Raw genomic sequence first — 18,312 nt, 5'->3', positions numbered from 1 at the left:
AATTCTAATTCTCTGGAACATTTCTTCCTCTCTTGTTGCCCCAAATCAATAAATTCCTGTCCCACAAACTCTCCCTCCTCCCTGGGCTGAAATCCAAACCCATCTCACCATTTCTTTTCTCCACTCCCAGTTTTCTCCCTCCCTCTCCTCTGTCTGGGTTCAGTTCTGATGTGGAGATGCCGGCGTTGGACTGGGGTGAACACAGTAAGAGTTTTAACAACACCAGGTTAAAGTCCAACAGGTTTATTTGGTAGCAAACACCTAATGGTAGCTAATGGTGTTTGCTACCAAATAAACCTGTTGGACTTTAACCTGGTATTGTTAAAACTCTTATTGGGTTCAGTTCTCCAGCTCCTGTCTGCAGACTGACAATAAAACCAATGGGTCTTATTGGGGGTGTTGGGGCCTCAAGCGGGTGTTTGTGAATCCTCCCCGCCCACCTCCCAGGGTTTCCTTCCTTCCCAGAGATCAGAGTCCTCATTGATTTGAGGCCAAAGTGTAACCTCTTATTTATTGTCCCCCTCCCCCATCCTCTGATGTGAACCATCCTCCAGTGGCTGATCCAGGATGGGGCCGTTAACCTGGGCCTGTTCCCGGGAGGGAGAAGCCCCGCAGCTGCAAACCAGGGAGCTGACAATGATTCTGAAGGGTTTCCGGATCCACAAAGTGTTTCCAAATCCTCCCAGCCACCGCCTAACGCTGACTCCGCTTCTCCGGGACAAACAAGCGCCAAGGACAGCAATGACACTGCGCATGCTCCACATCACAATGCCCGGGCAACGATTGACGGCAGCGCCGGACCAATAGGAAGAGGGGGCGGTACTGGAGGACCGAGCGGGAGCGGCTGGTCCTCCAACCAATCAGAGTGAATGAGAGGCGGGACCTGAAGCATGCGCAGTGCGGGTGAACCAGATAAACCTGTTGGACTTTCACCTGGTGTTGTTTGACTTGTTGCTGTGTTTACCCCAGTCCAAAGCTGGCATCTCCACATCACTGCGGGTAATGGCGACGGACGGCCGGTTTTAGTTTGGAAGCGAGAGCAATACGAGGTAGAGGGCGGCGTGCGGGGAATGATAAATGTGGCGGGTGGGTGGAGAGGCTTTGTAAACATGTTGTTCAAACCCAATCCCCGGAAATGAACTTCCCGGTCCCCCCCTTTGTACCAAATGGAGCGACAGCTTGTAGTGTTAGACCCGGGCTGACTGCCGCCATTGAGGCTGCATGTGGGAGGCCGGCAGGGATTGTGATCGGAGAGTGAAGCCCTGACGTCACAATGGAATGGGTGAGGGTGTGACGTCACAATGGAATGGGTGAGGGTGTGACGTCACAATGGAATGGGTGAGGGTGTGAGGTCACAATGGAATGGGTGAGGGTTCCAGATGAGCTGAGACTGGGCTGGAGTCGGGCGATGGCACTGACATGTGTCCCGGTGGCACAGTGGTTAGTGCAGCTGCCTAACAGCGCCAGGGACCCGGGTTCAATTCCAGCCTCGGGTCACTGTCTGTGCAGAGTTTCTACATTCTCCCCGTGTCTGTGTGGGTTTCTTCCGGATGTTCCGGTTTTCCTTCCACAGTCCAAAGATGTGCCGGCGTTGGACTGGGGTAAGCACAGTAAGTAATCTCACAACACCAGGTTTAAATCCAACAGGTTTATTTGGTAGCACAAGCCACAAGCTTTCAGAGCGCTGCCCCTTCATCAGGTGAGTGGGAGTTCTGTTCACAAACAGGGCATATAAAGACACAAACTCAATTTACAAGATAATGGTTGGAATACGAGTCTTTAAACGTAATCAAGTCTTAAAGGCACAGACAATGAGAGTGGAGAGAGGGTTAAGCACAGGTTAAAGAGATGTGTATTGTGTCCAGCCAGGACAGTTAGTGAGATTTTGCAAGCCCAGGCAAGTCGTGGGGGTTACAGATAGTGTGACATGAACCCAAGATCCCGGTTGAGGCCATCCTCATGTGTGATTGACAGATCCATGCTCACTGCTTCTTGCCCTGGATGCAGAGAGCTGAAAATTTCCATGCAGGCTGCCAGACAGATAAATGTCTACATTACTGGAGTAAAAATGTGTGGAATATACAGACCGAATTCACTTCATTTCCTTCAGTTGCTGCAAGTCCCCAACTTCCCCCAGAATGAGGAAAGAAATGGAAAGGGGGAAACATTGATTTCCTCCCAGATGTTGAACAGAGGAGGGAGTTTCACTCGGAAGCTCATTGGACAACTTCCGCATTGTGACGTCACAATAGAGCCCTGCCTGAATCAGCCATTAGGAATCACTCTGCTCCGCGTTGACGTCTCTGGGTTCCAGTGCGCAGGTCCGGGCGCGCGGACCCACGAGCCCCGCCCCCACCCATTGTTCCCCTCCCCCTACACCTCCTTGAACCAAGGTTTCCAGGCAACCGGCTGACGGCTCCGGCAAGAGCGAGAAGCCGCTCAGTGAGCTCCCCCTCCCCCCGGCCCAGGACTACACATGTGCGAGGGAGAGGGGAAGCTGCGCATGTGCGGGGGAGAACCCACCCTCTGATCTTCATGTTGAGGTGTTGACCAATGGGAAGAGTTGGAGGACCGGAAGGACTCTGGTCTTCCAGCCAATCAGAGCATGGGCTTTGTGTGAATGAAGATTGATCTTCAGACAGACTCAAACTTCCTCCTGTCTCAAACATCTGTGAGTGGGAAAGATTGGATTGTCCGGCCAGTCCACCATATTGGCCGTTCGCTTTGCGTGTTGGCCAGTATAGTGTGCTCCAGGCAGGGGGCGGGCAGAGGATAAGGAGTTCAAGGCGGGCTTAATGCGCGCCTTGCGGTGAGCTTTTGGAAATGTGGCCGCTGGGAGGAACGCCTTGGTCGGCGTGAAGTTTCTGTTTCAAGTGCTTGGGTTCGTGACTTGTGCAAGAACTTTTTGTTTCGGCTGGGGCTTGTTGAATGCTGCTCTCGCTGGGATTCCTGTGCCTTGAAAGGTGTGGCCCAGGTAGATGCAATCTCGGAAGACCCAAACATCTGTGAGTAAAACACTTTCTCTTCAACCCCCTTTCCATTTCTTTTCTCATTCTGGGGGAAATTGGGGACTTGCAGCAACTGAAGAGAAAGGAAGTGAATCCAGGGAGGGTGCAGACTCTGGAAAGGTTGGTCCAGGTTTCTCGCTCTCTCGAACCAGAAAATGATCCATTTCTGCCCACTGTTTGCTGTTAGCCAATCTTCTATCCACGCCAATATGTTATCCCCACAGCATGAACTTTTATTTGCTGCAATAACCTTTCATGTGGCACCTCATCAAATGTCTTCTGGAAATCTGAGTACAGCACATCCACCGGTTTCCCTTTATCCAATTCCCGATGGGGAATTTTAGAAAATTGAACAACACATCAACTATCTCACTCTGTTAAGACCCGAGAATGAAGCCCAGCAGGACCCGAGGACTCATCAGCCCACAGCTCCAACAGTTTGCTGAGCACCACTTCCCTGGGAATTGTGCTTTTTCAGAGTTCATCCCACACTTCTGTTTTCTGATTTCCAGCTGTCTCTGAGTTTTAACTGTATCCTCTATTGTAAACACCGAAGCAAAATACTTGTTCAATTCATCTCCCAGCTCCTTATTTTTCATTATCAATTCCTGGACTCACTTTCTATTAGACAGTTAAGAAATGAGGTGGAGCAAGTGACTGAAGTGTCAGTCAGGGAGCACTATTGGGAGCACCAATAGTTTCAAAATAGTTCAGGAAAAAGATAGGACAGGTCCACAGGTCAAGGCCCTAAACTGGAGCAGGGCCACTTTTGTGGGCATTAGGCAGGATCGAGCAGATGTCGATTAGGTGAGTTTGTTTGAAGGGAAAGGAATGACTGGCAAATGGGAGGTTTTAAAAGTGTGATATCAAGAGTCCAGGGGCAGTATATTCCTGTTAAGATGCAGGGAAAGAATGGTAAATTTAAGGATCTCTGGCAGACAAGGGACATTGAGGCTCTGGTCGGGTAAAAGAAGGAAGCATACATTGGGTTTAGGCAATCGGGGACAAGTGAATCACTCTGACTATAAAAAGTGTAAGAAAATACTGAAGAGGGAAATCAGGAGGACAAAAAGAGGGTCTGATATGGATCTGGCAGGTAAGATTAAAGAAAATTCCAAGAGGTTCTATAGCTATATTAAGAGTAAGACGGTGGCTAGAGAGAGAATAGATCCCCTTAAAAATCAGTATGGCCATCTGTGTGTGGAGCTACAGGAGATGGGTGAGATTTTTAATGAATACTTCTCCTCTGTGTTTACTGCGGAGAGCACCATGGGGGCTAAAGAAATAAGGGAAACAAGTGGTGATGTCTTGGGCACACGCTCGTTACTTGGGAGGAGGTATCTGTAGCCTTATAAAAGCAAATTACTGCGGATGCTGGCGTCTGAAGCCAAGGGAGAAAATGCTGGAAAATCTCAGCAGGTCTGGCAGCATCTGTAAGGAGAGAAAAGAGCTGATGTTTCTTGTCCAGATGACCCTTTGTCAAAGCTCTGAAACATCAGTTATTTTCTCTCCATACAGATGCTGCCAGACCTGCTGAGAATGGGGAGAGAGTGTGTGGGATGGAGATTTCCAGCTTCTGGGGAATGAGAGAGGAAAGAATGTTCCATAGAAATTGTCTGTTCTGAATTTCTATCCTGTACTGACACTGATGACTTTTGGAAACTCATTTTACAGGATATTGAAAGAGGAATCACAGGCTGAAATCTCAAACGTCACGTCTAGACGTGACAGAATCATATTCCTTGGGACCTCAATATCATCAGACTTTGAATCCAGAAGGAGAAATGATTGTCCAGTCTGTCGATTTGAAAAGATTTGAAATGTCAGTGTGAGTGAAAAAGCACCAACACACTGCCACACTCGAGTGAGTGTGTTCCAATGCACTGACTGAAGAGCTTTAACCAGTTACACAGTCTGAATAAACATCACACCATTCACAGCGGGTAGAGACTGTAATCTTGTTGTGTGTGTGGACGAAGTTTCAACTAATTGTCCACCCTAGAGAGAGGTAAGGACACCTGCACCATGGAGAAACCGTGGAAATGTGCGGACTGTGGGAAGGGATACAGATACCCATGTCTGCTGGCAGCTCATCGGCGCAGCCACACTGGGGAGAGACCATTCACCTGCTCTCAGTGTGAGAAGGGATTCATTCAGTTATCCAGCCTGCAGACACACCAGCGAGTTCACACTGAGGAGAGGCCATTCACCTGCTCACAATGTGGGAAGGGATTCATTCAGTTACCCAGCCTGCAGAGACACCAGCGAGTTCACACCGGAGAGAGGCCGTTCACCTGCTCTCAGTGTGGGAAGGGATTCACTTGTTCATCTAACCTGCAGACACACCAGCGAGTTCACACTGGGGAGAGGCCATTCACCTGCTCTCAGTGTGGGAAGGGATTCAGAGTTTCATCCCGGCTGCTGAGACACCAGCGAGTTCACGAGTGATGACAGGGGTTGGGGATTCTGCTGTTATTGTTTCTGCTCTCAGTTGCATCCAGGACTGCATTTTGTTCATTCTCACAGTTGGTCAATGGGGAGGGTCAGAGGGTTTCTTTGTGCTGGACTGGCTGGTCTCAGCCTCCAGTGGGCTGATACTCTTTGAGTTTTGTTGTGAATACCTGGTTTCAGATTTCACAAGGATCACAGAGTGACAGGGTGTGAGGAAGTTCAGAGATATTTAGTCAGCGTTTCTGTTTGAAACCCCCCCAAATGCCCATCCAATTTCCTTTGTAATTGTTTATTGTCTCCACTTCCACCACCCTCGTCGGCAGCGAGTTCCAGCTCATTACCATTTGCTGCATCAAAATATTCTTCCTCACATCTCCCCCCCCCCCCCCCCCCCCCTCAACTGCATCTCTGATCCAAAACCTTAAATCTGTGTCCCACCTCGTCCTTGTCTCATCAGCTAATGGGAACAGCTTTTCTTTGTCCACCTTATCTAAACCTGTCAGAATCTTGTCCACCTCTATCAAATCTCCCCTCAACCTCCTTTGCTCCAAGGGGAACAACCCCAGCCTGACATCGACAATAAAGAACAAACTAACAGAATATGTTAATCCCTGAAATCAAATGGGAATGTTTAATTTCTGTTTTAAAAATATTGTGCACTTTTTGTCCTGTACAATAAAGGAACTGGAATAACTCACCTTGGGTGTGGTTGAATGGAATATATCAATCTGATATCCACCTACAGTCGAGTGAAAGTCTGGAATGGGATGGGATAGATGGGATAAATAAGTTGATCACTTTCTCTGGGAGATATTTACAACTTTGTCCATGAACTTTGTTTGAAAGTCCGGCCACTACATGAAATATCAGCACCATAACAGTGGGAGATAAGAAAGACAGACACTCACTTTGATCTTTTCGTCAGCACATCTGAGAGTTAAGAATGTGTGACATGATTTTGGGATACTGGAGTGAGTGTACAGATGTGATTTGTTACATGTGAAAAATAGCAAGCCTAAATTCCTGGTGAGATGGAGTGAAGAGCGAGTCCCAAACACACACAGCTACTTGAGACACAGCAGGAGATGAAATGGTTAATGTGGCCAGGGGATTGAGACAACATTGTGACACCATCAAGGCACTGACACACACTCCAGAGAAACTGAGTTCAAAACAATCAGGATCCAATTAAACACACTGCACATGGACACAAAGTGAGGAAAATTAAAGTAAAATGATAATATTATAGATTGGGACAATTAAGGGATTGGGAGAAATAATACTGAGTAAGAACTGTCCACAATTTGGACAGGGGTAAAGAGAGAGCTGGAGAATCTTTTACATCCATGCTTGATCTGTTGCTTGAAGCATCTGTCCTTATGTACGAGAAACCTAAAACTCACGGTGCTCCTTCAGGAGAGGACAAGATCGAATAGATGTTACCCCAGGCGGGACCAGAACAGAACTGGAAAATAACAGTGAAATTGAGTGAGGATCAGAGAGCGAGTTCTCCTCCCCCCTCAAGGTATGGACTGTAAGAATCCTGGGGGACCCCCTACTTTGGGTTTTCTTGCTAATTAGAGAACATTAAATTAAATTCTAAGACTGGCTGTGCATTGATTTTGAATCTGATTGTTACACTTCTCCTGTTTTTATCCCTGTTGTGATTACGCTCTGGGTAAGGATGGTTGACAGGTGACAGGATGGGAAATTGTGGTTTGGGTCTTTGACCAAATGTTTTATTGATCCGAAAGGTGTAAAAGGGGCCAAATGTCAGTAGAAATCCAGCAGAGCTGAGAACAGACGACTTGCTGTGTGGGAGCAGGGGGATAAACAGCTCCCAGAGGACAGAGAAAACAGGAGTGCCTTGAATCCTAGATGACACCAGTGTGTCAAGGCCACCATGTTTTCACTGCTTGCCATGGGAATGCTGACTCCCTGTACCAGGGACGCAGCGTGGGAAGACAATTGTTTGAGAGTTTGATGTGGCTTGTGCAAGTACAGATGGTTCAATGACAGGTTTTGTTATGTTAGCTGAGCAATGATTGGGTTAAATCAGTCTCCATAGACATTGTGATGTAAAAAAGTATAAGAAGGGATTCCCCGAGCACAGAGATTTGTCGAGGTTTTACATATTGCATTGACTGGTGCCATGGCATCTGGGGCAGAGCAGGGAGCATTTCCGTGGAGATGCTGCTTCTACCCAGAGTGTAATGGTAATGCTGCTGCACTTTGATACGACTGCTCAGACATTAGCCTGTGTCAGCTCTTATTGATACTGAATAAAATCTAACCACTGTCACCAATAAGGGTTATCACTGGGAATCATTTCAGAGTTTGGGAAAAGGGGAGAAAGGGTTAATTGACTCCCTGAACCCCATTTTCTAACATCGCTGTGTCAAAAATAAAATCCCATCTCCCCCTCTGGCTCCTTTGCCAATTACCTTTGAGAGACTCACTTTCTGTTAAAGAGCCTGCCAACCCCTCTCACCCACTTTCCCTAAAGTGCATCAATCTCATCAGTAAAAGTCCAGAAAAATCAAATAGTTTTACTGATAAAAGTTTATTAATGAAACAGAACATGGTTAAAACAAACAGAAAATGACTTGAGGATCAAAGACAACCAGAGTAAAGGATGTTCACAATGTTCTGGACACAACTGGATTCTCTTCAGCTCCTCTGTCCCCTGTTCCTGTGACTCCCCGCTTTGGACACAGGGACACTGAACCCCGGGGGTCACGTCACCATCAGCCCTGGTCACCTCCTCCGGTGCCCTGATTGGTTGGAGGCCCATTGCCCAGTCAGTTCTCCAGCACCTTCCTGTCTCTGTATTAGTGCAACGCCCAGGGCAGTTTCCCAACTGGGGCGCAGGCCCCATGATTCTCAGCTAAATTCAGCCCCCAGCTCCGTCGCCTGGCTGTCATTGACACAAGCAATAGAGAGACAGAAAGGTGCCCCAGGCTCAAATGGGAAGTCGAAACTTGTGGGTCTAAATCAACACTTCAACATTTGTGAGTCAAATCCATGTTATTTACACTGGGGGTTTTTATGATGAGATTAATTGAAGTGTTCGGCTCGTCAACAAGCTCGAGAAGCACTGATTCCAGATTGTTCAATACTTCTACCTTGAATCACAAAAGCTTCTCACTTTATCCCCTTCCTGAACTGAATTCCATCATCCTGAGCAGCTGTGGGTGTCGCCTCTCTGTGTAAACTCCTGCCCCTTTTTATAAGGCTCTCTCATTCCTTATTGTGGGTCAATTCTTTAATGGTTGAGGATCGCTCTGTGATGTGGTGAGTGTTTATCTGGTCAATCAATGTTTCTGATGTCAGTCGGAACGTCCATCGTTACTTTTCACCTGTTTCTTACTCTGTGTTTTATAAAAATAAAGTTTAAAACTTTTACAGAATGGTCAGCTTTAAGGTTTCTGTAGTTCGTGATGAGGTCATCCAAAGGTCAAACCTTTCTCTTTTCTCCTTCCTGTTTAACTAAGGGTTGTGCAATATTCCATTCAGGGGAGGTGGTGGGAATGTCACTGGCCGAGTAATAGAAACATAGAAACATAGAAAAACTACAGCACAAAACAGGCCCTTCGGCCCCACAAGTTGTGCTGAACATATCCCTACCTTCTAGACCTACCTATAACCCTCTATCCTACTAAGCTCCATGTACTCATCCAGGAGTCTCTTAAAAGACCCTATTGAGTTCGCCTCCACCACCACTGACGGCAGCCGATTCCACTCGCCCACCACCCTCTGTGTGAAAACCTTACCCCTAACATCTCCCCTGCACCTACACCCCAGCACCCTAAACCTGTGTCCTCTCGTAGCAGACATTTCCACCCTGGGAAAAAGCCTCTGAGAGTCCACCCGATCTATGCCTCTCAACATCTTATACACCTCTATTAGGTCTCCTCTCATCCTTCGTCTCTCCAAGGAGAAAAGACCGAGCTCCCTCAGCCTATCCTCATAAGGCATGCCACTCAATCCAGGCAACATCCTTGTAAATCTCCCCTGCACCCTTTCAATCTTTTCCACATCCTTCCTATAGTGAGGCGACCAGAACTGAGCACAGTACACCAAGTGGGGTCTGACGAGGGTCTGATATTGCTGCATCATTATCCCCAGACTCCGAAACTCAATCCCTCGATTGATAAAGGCCAGCACACCATACGCCCTCTTCACCACCTCCTCCACCTGCGGGGCCGATTTCAGAGTCCTATGGACCCGGACCCCAAGGTCCTTCTGATCCTCTACCGTACTAAGAGTCTTTCCCTTTATATTGTACTCCTTCATCCCATTTGACCAACCAAAATGGACCACGACGCATTTATCTGGGTTGAAGTCCATCTGCCACTTCTCCACCCAGTCTTGCATCCTATCTATGTCCCTCTGTAACTTCTGACATCCCTCCAGACTATCCACAACCCCACCAACTTTCGTGTCGTCGGCAAACTTACCAACCCATCCCTCCGCTTCCTCATCCAGGTCATTTATGAAAATGACAAACAGCAAGGGTCCCAGAACAGATCCCTGGGGCACACCACTGATGACCGACCTCCATTTAGAAAAAGACCCATCTATACCCACTCTCTGCCTCCTTTGGGCAAGCCAGTTCTGGATCCACCGGGCAGCAGCCCCTTGGATCCCATGCCCTCTCACTTTTTCTAGAAGAGTGCAGAGACTCGGCAAAGGATCTGGGGACAGGCAGCTGGTGGGATTTGAATTCAGTGAATCAATCTGGAATTATATAAAGTTAGTGTCAGAAACGGTGACCATGAAACTATCGACTGTTGTAAAAACCCGTCCAGTTCACCCTCTTCATGCTCCCTATTAGGGAGGGAAATCTGCCATCCTTACCCGGTCTGGCCTACATGTGAATCCAGACCCACACAGCGATGTGGGTGAATCTTAACTGTCCCTCTGAAATGGTCGAGCAAGTCAGTCCGTTCAAGGGCAATTAGGAGATGAGCAATGTGTGCTGGGGCTTTGCCAGCAGTGTCCACATCCCAGGAAAGAATAAAGAATATTCCACGGAAAGTGATGGGTGATTTGAAATGAATTGAAAGTAGGTCAGGAGGTGCTGTATTGTCCAGAGCTGCTTTTCAATGGATCCTCCTGTTTAAAATAAAAACACAGCAGTGTGCCCCTTTCCCAGACGCACTGACCTTGGAATATCACAATGCTGTTTTTAAACATTCCTTTGATAAAGAATCAGTCATTTAGAATTGTGAAACAGACAGAAATTAAATGTTCTGTTTTTCCTGGGATCCTCCTGTGCCTGGCACCGGTGTCCTGAACAAGGTTATTAACATTCTCTGGGTTAAAGGTTCCTCCTGGTTCTTGCTGTCTGTTGTGTCCTTTGTCACAGTCTGTACCAGGACATTTCTATTGAAAGGTTGTTAAGAAATTCCAGAGAATTCCAGCCCCTTGTGTAACGTTCCATTTGGTGTGCGTCAGATTCAGAGATGTCCACGTGTGTGTGAAAAGGGTTCTGGGTAAGGGTTTTAACCCTTCTTTCCCCGTTAGTAACAATGAGCCCTGTATTCAATTCTAAAGTATAAAGTCCTCATTAGATATCAATTCTACCTGTTATCAACATTTCACCAACCAGTCTATATTTTCATCACAGGACTGCAGTGGGAGCACCGTCAACATCTTACTGACGTGATCGATTTTATCGAGGAGGTGACGAAGGTGATCGATGAGGGTAGAGCAGTGGATGTTGTGAACATGGATTTTAGTAAGGCTTTCGACAAGGTCCCTCATGGTCGGCTCATCCAGAAGATTAAGATGCATGGGATTCACGGTGACTTGGCCGCTTGGATTCAGAACTGACTTGCCCATAGAAGTCAGAGAGTAGTGGTGGAGGGTGTTTTTCTGACTGGAGGTCCATGACTAGTGGTGTTCTGCAGGGATCCGTACTGGGACCTGCGCTATTTGTGATATATATAAATGACTTGGATGAAAATGTGGATGGGTGGGTTAGTGAGCTTGCAGACGTCACAAAGCTAGATGGAGTTGTAGATAATGTAGAAGGTTGTCAAAGGATACAGTAGGATGTAGATCAGCTGCAGATATGAGCGGAGAAACGGCAGATGGATTTTAATCCGGACAAGTGTGAGGTGCTGCACTTTGGGAGCTCAAATATTAAGGATAAGTAGACAGTTAATGTACAGAGGGATCTTGGGGTTCAAGTCCATAGCTCCCTGAAATTAGCCACACAAATATTTATCGGTAAAGAAGGCATATGACATGTTTGCCTTTATTGAGTACAAGAGTCAGCGTGCCATGTTGCAGCTTTATAAAACTTTGTTTGGGCCACACTTAGAATATTGCGTTCAATTCTGGTCACCACATTACAGAAAGGATGCAGAGGCTTTGATGAGGGTGCAGAAGAGGTTTCCCAGGATGCTGCCTGGAATGGAGGGTGTGAGCGACTGACAAACGGGGGTTGTTTTCTCGATAGCGGCGGAGGGTGAGGGGAGACCTGATAGCAGTCTATAAAATGAGAGACATAGAATCTTTTCCTCAGAGTTGATATGTCTAATACCAGGGAGCATGCACTTAAGGTGAGACGGGGAAAGTTCAAAGGAGATGTGAGAGGTAAGGTTTTTTACACAGAGAGTGGTAGGTGTCTGGAATGCGCTGCTCGGAGTGGTGGTGGAGGCAGATACGATAGGGGCATTTAAGGAGGTTTTAAATAAGCACATGAATATGCAAGGAATAGAGGAATATGGACCAAGGGCAGGCAGAAAGGAATAGTTTAATTTGGCATCATGTTCGACACAACCTGGTGGGCTGAAGGGTCTGTTCCTGTGCTGTACAGTTCTACGTTCTATTTGTGATCTCCATTTAGAAAAAGGAAATAGAGGCACTGGAGAAGGGGCAAGAAAGATTCTCAAGAGTAATCCCAGAACTGTAATCACTTGTGAACTCACTGGTGTTTCACCAAGTTTACTGACTGAGTGAATTCCTTCCCAGTCAGAGCAGGTGACCAGCCTCTGCCTGGTGTGAACTCACTGGTGGGACATTAGTTCCCGACAGCTTTTGAAGCCACGCCCACATTTAAAGGGTCTCTCCTGGGTGTGATGATGTTGTGTCTGGGCAGGCTGGATAACTGAGTAAATCCTTTCGCACACACCGAGCAGGTGAATGGTTTCTCCCCGGTGTGAACTCACTGGTGTTTCAGCAGTGTTGATGATATTCTAAACCTCCTTGAACAGTGAGAGCAGCTGAACGGCCTCTCCCCGGTGTGAATGTGCTCGGGGATCATCAGTTCCTGAGAGCTTCTGAAGCCGGCCTCTCAGGCAGAGCAATAAAGGGGCTCTCCTTGGAGTGAGTGGCTTTGTGTTTCAGCAAGCTGGATGAAGTAGTGAATCCCTTCCCACACACACAGCAGGGGAATGGCCTTTCCCCACTGTGAACTCGCTGATGTTCCCGCAGGTTGGATGACCTTTTAAATCTCTTTGTGCAGTGAGAGCAGGTGAACGGTCTCTCCTCAGTGTGAACTCGCTGGTGCTCCCGCAGGTTGGATGATGTTCTAAACCTCTTTGTGCAGTGAGAGCAGCTGAACGGTCTCTCCTCAGTGTGAGTGCGCTGGTGGGACACCAGTTCCCGAGAGCTTTTGAAACCACTCCCACAGTCAGAGCATTTAAAGGGTCTCTCATTAGTGTGAGTGAGATCGTGTCTGCGCAGGTGGGATAACTGACTGAATCCTTTCCCACACACAGAGCAGGTGAATGGTCTCTCCCCAGTGTGAATTTGCTGATGTCCCCACAGGCTGGATGGCTTTCTAAACCTCTTTGAGCAGTGAGAGCAGCTGAACGGTCTCTCCTCAGTGTGAATGCGCTGGTGGGACACCAGATCTCCAGAGCTTTTGAAACCACTCCCACAGTCAGAGCATTTAAATGGCCTCTCATTGGTGTGAGTGAGATTGTGTTTCAGCAGGCTGGATAACTGAGTGAATCCCTTCTCACACACAGAGCAGGTGAATGGTCTCTCCCCGGTGTGAACTCGCTGGTGTCTCCGCAGTGTGGATGAAGTTCTAAATTTCTTTGAGCAGTGAGAGCAGCTGAATGGTCTCTCCTCAGTGTGAATGCGCTGGTGGGACATCAGTTCTCCAGAGCTTTTGAATCCGCTCCCGCAGTCAGAGCATTTAAACGGTCTCTCATTGCTGTGAGTGAGATTGTGTCTGCGTAGGTGGAATGAAAGAGTGAATCCCTTCCCACACACCGAGCAGGTGAATGGATTCTCCCCAGTGTGAACTCGCTGGTGTACCCGCAGGGTGGATGACCATTTAAACCTCTTTGAGCAGTGAGAGCAGCTGAACGGTCTCTCCTCAGTGTGAGTGCGCTGGTGGGACATCAGATCCTGAGAGCTTCTGAATCCGCTCCCACAGTCAGTGCATTTAATGGGTTTCTCATTGGTGTGAGTGAGATTGTGTCTGCGCAGGTGGGATGAATGAGTGAATCCCTTCCCACACACAGAGCAGCTGAATGGTCTCTCCCCAGTGTGACTGCGTTGATGAATTTCCAGTGCAGATGGGTATCTGAATCCCTTTCCACAGTCCCCACATTTGCACGGTTTCTCCATGGTGCGGGTGTCCTTGTGACTCTCCAGGTTAAACAATCAGTTAAATCTCACACAGAACACGGGTACAATCTCTCCCCGCTGTGAATGCTGCGATGTATTTTCAGGCTGTGTAACTGGTTAAAGCTCTTTCCACACTCAGTGCACTGGAACACTCTCACTCGGGTGTGTGTATCTCAGTGCATTTCTAGTCACACCGATGTTTACAATCTTTTGAAGCCAAGAGGCCAAACAAACATTTCTCCTGTTAGATTCAAAGGCCGATGATATTCAGGTCCCAAGAAATCGAGTCACTCTGTCAGATCTCGATGTGATGTTGGAGATTTCTGTCTGATTTCTCCTTGTCTAATATCCTGTAAGTCAAATTGGAAAAAAAAAAAATTGCAATTCAGAATATGATCGAAATTCAAATCGACATTTCTAGTTTCTATGGAGCATTCATTAAAGACACAGTCATGGAGCATTAAACTTGCCGAGCAGGGCCTCCCGTATCAGCACACAGGCAGCTGCTTTGTGAGACTGCCGGCAGTACAGACAAGTCAGGGATAAGGGTGTCCTCAGAAGTGGGATTCATTGTGAAAGCTCAGGGACGGTTGATAAGATGCAGCAATTCTATGATTCTAATGAACATTCTTTCCTCTCTCATTCCCCAAAAGCTGTAAATCTCCATCCCACTCACTCTCCCTCCATTCTCACTCTGCTGTATCTAATATTCACCCTCCCAATTCTCCTGAAGGTGCTGATTGAGGCTGATTGACAGATCCATGCTCACTGCTTCCTGTCCAGCACAGAAATCAGAACAAATAGGAGCTGCAGTCAGCATTCGGCCCATCGAGTCTGCTCAACCATTCATTGAGATTATTGGTTGATCTACCTCTGCATTATTTTCCCCACACTGTCCCCCATATCCATCGATATCTTCAATATCTAGAAACCTATCAATCCCTCTCTTGAAAATTCTTGATGACTGAGGCTCTATAGTCCTCTGGGGTAGAGAATCCAAAACATCACCACATCCTTGAGTGAAGAAATCCTTCCTCATCTGAGCTTTCTCTCCATTTTCCAGCCTGTCCCCAATAATTATTGACTCCCTTGTCATTCAAAAACTGTCTAACTCATCCTTGAATATATTCAATCCCTCCACTGGTCCCTATGGAAGAGAAATCTAACAATTCTCTGAGGGAAGAGATTGTTGGAAATATATAATATAGCTGCAGTCCAAAATTACACAGCCAGGTATAATAAGTGTATTTTATTACAGAGCTATAAATAATATATCTAATCTGTACCATATAACAACAGGGGAGCTGATAGCCTCGTGGTATTATCGCTAGACTATTAATCCAGAAACTCAGCTGATGTTCTGGGGACCCGGGTTCGAATCCTGCCACGGCAGATGGTGGAATTTGAATTTAAAAACAAAATCTAGAATTAAGAATCTACTGATGACCATGAAACCATTGTCGATTGACCAAAAAACCCATCTGGTTCATTAATGTGCTTTAGGGAAGGAAATCTGCCGTCCTTACCCAGTCTGGCCTACATGTGACTCCAGAGCCACAGCAATGTGGTTGACTCTCAGCCAGCTTCTGAAATGGCCTAGCGAGCCACTCAGTTCAAGGGGCAATTAGGGATGGGCAATAAATGCTGGCCCAGCCTGCAATGCCCGTGTCCCAAGGATGAATTAAAAACAACATCAGACACGTCTCTGTCCGATATTAGTTTACTGTCCCCTTTAATATATTTCAGAAATTAGATGGGCACATGAAGGAAATAAAGTTGCAGGGGAAAGGGAATATAGAAAGGGAATGGGACTGACTGGATTGTTCTACAGAGAGTCGGCACGGATTCGAGTTACTGAATGGACTCCTTCTGCGCTGTAATGACTCGATGAGTGGAAATATATAACATAGCTTCAGTGCTCCATTACAAAACGAGAAATAATAATAAATGTACTTTGTTACAGAACCATAAATAATATATCAAATCTACAATATAACAACACTAGGCATATCTCTGTCCTATATTAATTTATTGTTCTTTTAAATGTCAGCCATCTCCTCAGGAAACCAGCCCTTTAATTGTGAACATTAGGAAAGGGACTTTTTAGCCAGAAATCAATGTGTCAAGCTGAGGGAGCAAAGGATGTCAATGTCTTTAAGAGAAATTGCAGTGTTAATATAAGCCTTACTTGTGACTAATAAATAAACTTTAAACTTTAATATAAACTACCCAATTCTCCTGAAGGTGCTAATTAATGCTGATCGACACTCACCATTTCATGTTCCTGACAGATCATAAGAAATAGTTAGAAATTCAGCCCACCAAGCTGTTCAATTGAATTTTTTTTATTCATTCATGGGACATGGATGTTGCTGGCTGGCCAGCATTTATTACCCATCCCGAGTTGCTCTTGAAGGGCAGTTGAGAGTCAACCACATTGTTGTGGCTTTGGAGTCACATGTCGGCCAGACCAGTTAAGGATGGCAGATTTCATTCCCTGAAGGACATTAGTGAACCAGATAGGTTTTTCCGACAATCGAAAGGGTTTCATGGTCATCAGTAATTTCTTAATTCCAGATATTTTTAATTGAATTCAAATTCCGCCAGCTGCTATGGGGTGGGATTGTTGTCGGTGCAGACTCGATGGGCTGAATGGCCTCCTTCTGTACTGTAGGATTTCTATGATTCTATGACAGGATTCAAACCCGGGTCCCCAGAACATTAGCTGAGTTTCTGAATTAATAGTCTAGCAATAATACCACAAGACCATCACCTCCCCATCAAGATCATGGCTGATCTGATTGTGATCTGAACTCCACTTTTCTTCCTGTCACCCTTGACTCCCTTTTCGATCAAAAATCTCTGTGTTTTGAGTATATTTAATGATGCAGCCTCCACTGCTCTCTGGGGAAGAGAATTGCAAAGACTAACAGCCCTCTGAGGGAAGACATTTCTCCTCCTCACCATCAGAAATGGGGGACCCTTTATTTTGACAATCTGCCGACTAATTCTGGAATCCCCAACATTGGAAACATCCTCTCTTCATCTATACTAATCACTACCTCACAATCTGATGTCAATACTATGATCACCTCTAAACTCCAGTCAATACAGGCCCAAACTTTCCTCACAAAACAATGCCTTCATCCCAGGTATCAGCCTGCAGATCCTTCTCTGAACTGACAATGACAGAGAGGTGATCAGGGAGGGCAGGGGTGAAACAAAGCAATGGATGGACATGGATTCAGATCCACAGTAACGGAGTCACACCAGCCCCAGAGACGTGGAACCAGAGTACAGATAACAGAGCACAGCACGAAAATTTTTGTTATATTCATCAACCTAATTATTTTAATTTGTCTGTGGCAAGTTTTGTTAGGGATGGGTAACTTCTATTCTTGATAAACTGGTTCACTCATTTTGTTAATTCTACTTGGTCTCGGAGAATCAGAACCCAGACTTTATCATCCTTACCCTTTTTCTCCCTTTGCCACCACTCCCTCTGTTTTGCGGGAGGATCGTGGGGATTCCAATCAGACCAAATCATTTTATCATAAAAGTAAAATACTGCGGATGCTGGAATCTGAAACAAAAACAGAAAATGCTGAAAAATCTCAGCAGGTCCGACAGCATCTATGGAGTGAGAATAGAGCCAATGTTTCGAGTCTGGATGACCCTTTATAAGAGTTCTTCTGAAGTGTCATCCAGACTTGAAAGGTTGGCTCTATTCTCTAATCATTTTAATCGATAAGTTTCTTGTTCTTAGTTTCCAAATGGCAGGAAGAGACCTGTCCGGTCCCCACTTGAGCTCTGATTTTTCACTGACCATGCTTGGGTAGGATTATAACCATTAGAATCGACTCTCAGAGGTCTGCTTTTCAGTCCAGTGCTACTTGGAGTAAACCGTCACCTCAGCGACTAACGGGTCACAAGTCCCTCACAGTTCTTATCACAAATTTATGATAAAATAATTTAAACAATGCCTGAGAACGCTTCTTCACTTCTTAACCGACTACCTACCATGGTTTGTTGATTGGTCAGACCCTCTTTTTACAAATTCGGGTATATCAGCTGCTGAACATCAGCCAGTGTTCTGGAATAAGTTTAATTCTAACTCATTCTGAGTAAATATTCTCACCACATCCTCTATCGGGGCCCTGCTAAGCAGCTTTAATGGTCCGTGATTGCAGAAACTGAGCAGTCACAGGAATGTGGTCAAGATAGTCCAGTCCCATAATGCCTCACATTCAATCTGCAG

The 18,312-nt window shown here is 46.3% G+C and overlaps 3 protein-coding genes across 4 annotated transcripts in view; 2 read left to right on the top strand and 1 right to left on the bottom strand.

The window, feature by feature from the left end:
* The window catches only part of LOC144483058 (uncharacterized), a 231,231-nt gene extending 225,076 nt beyond the window's left edge, over positions 1 to 6,155 (top strand). The window contains exons 1-2 of one of the 2 annotated variants that reach the window (XM_078201901.1): positions 1,276 to 1,699; positions 4,683 to 6,155. In XM_078201901.1, the coding sequence (XP_078058027.1) occupies positions 5,034 to 5,456 (423 nt within the window). In that variant the 5' untranslated portion in view covers positions 1,276 to 1,699; positions 4,683 to 5,033 and the 3' untranslated portion in view covers positions 5,457 to 6,155. Of the gene's footprint in view, positions 1 to 1,275; positions 1,700 to 4,682 lie in introns of those variants that run through there. The other variant, XM_078201902.1, reaches the window with a different exon arrangement.
* LOC144483022 (uncharacterized) overlaps positions 1 to 18,312 on the top strand; it is a 1,062,789-nt gene that overhangs the window by 562,538 nt on the left and 481,939 nt on the right. The window lies entirely within an intron of this gene.
* Positions 1 to 18,312, bottom strand: part of LOC144483037 (uncharacterized) — a 116,663-nt gene that overhangs the window by 37,152 nt on the left and 61,199 nt on the right. The window lies entirely within an intron of this gene.

Source organism: Mustelus asterias, unplaced genomic scaffold (genome assembly GCF_964213995.1).
Source record: "Mustelus asterias unplaced genomic scaffold, sMusAst1.hap1.1 HAP1_SCAFFOLD_44, whole genome shotgun sequence".
In the NCBI taxonomy this organism is placed as follows: domain Eukaryota; kingdom Metazoa; phylum Chordata; class Chondrichthyes; order Carcharhiniformes; family Triakidae; genus Mustelus; species Mustelus asterias.
The sequence above is the reverse complement of the archived record's forward strand: the minus strand, read 5'-3'. Positions and strand labels throughout refer to the sequence as shown.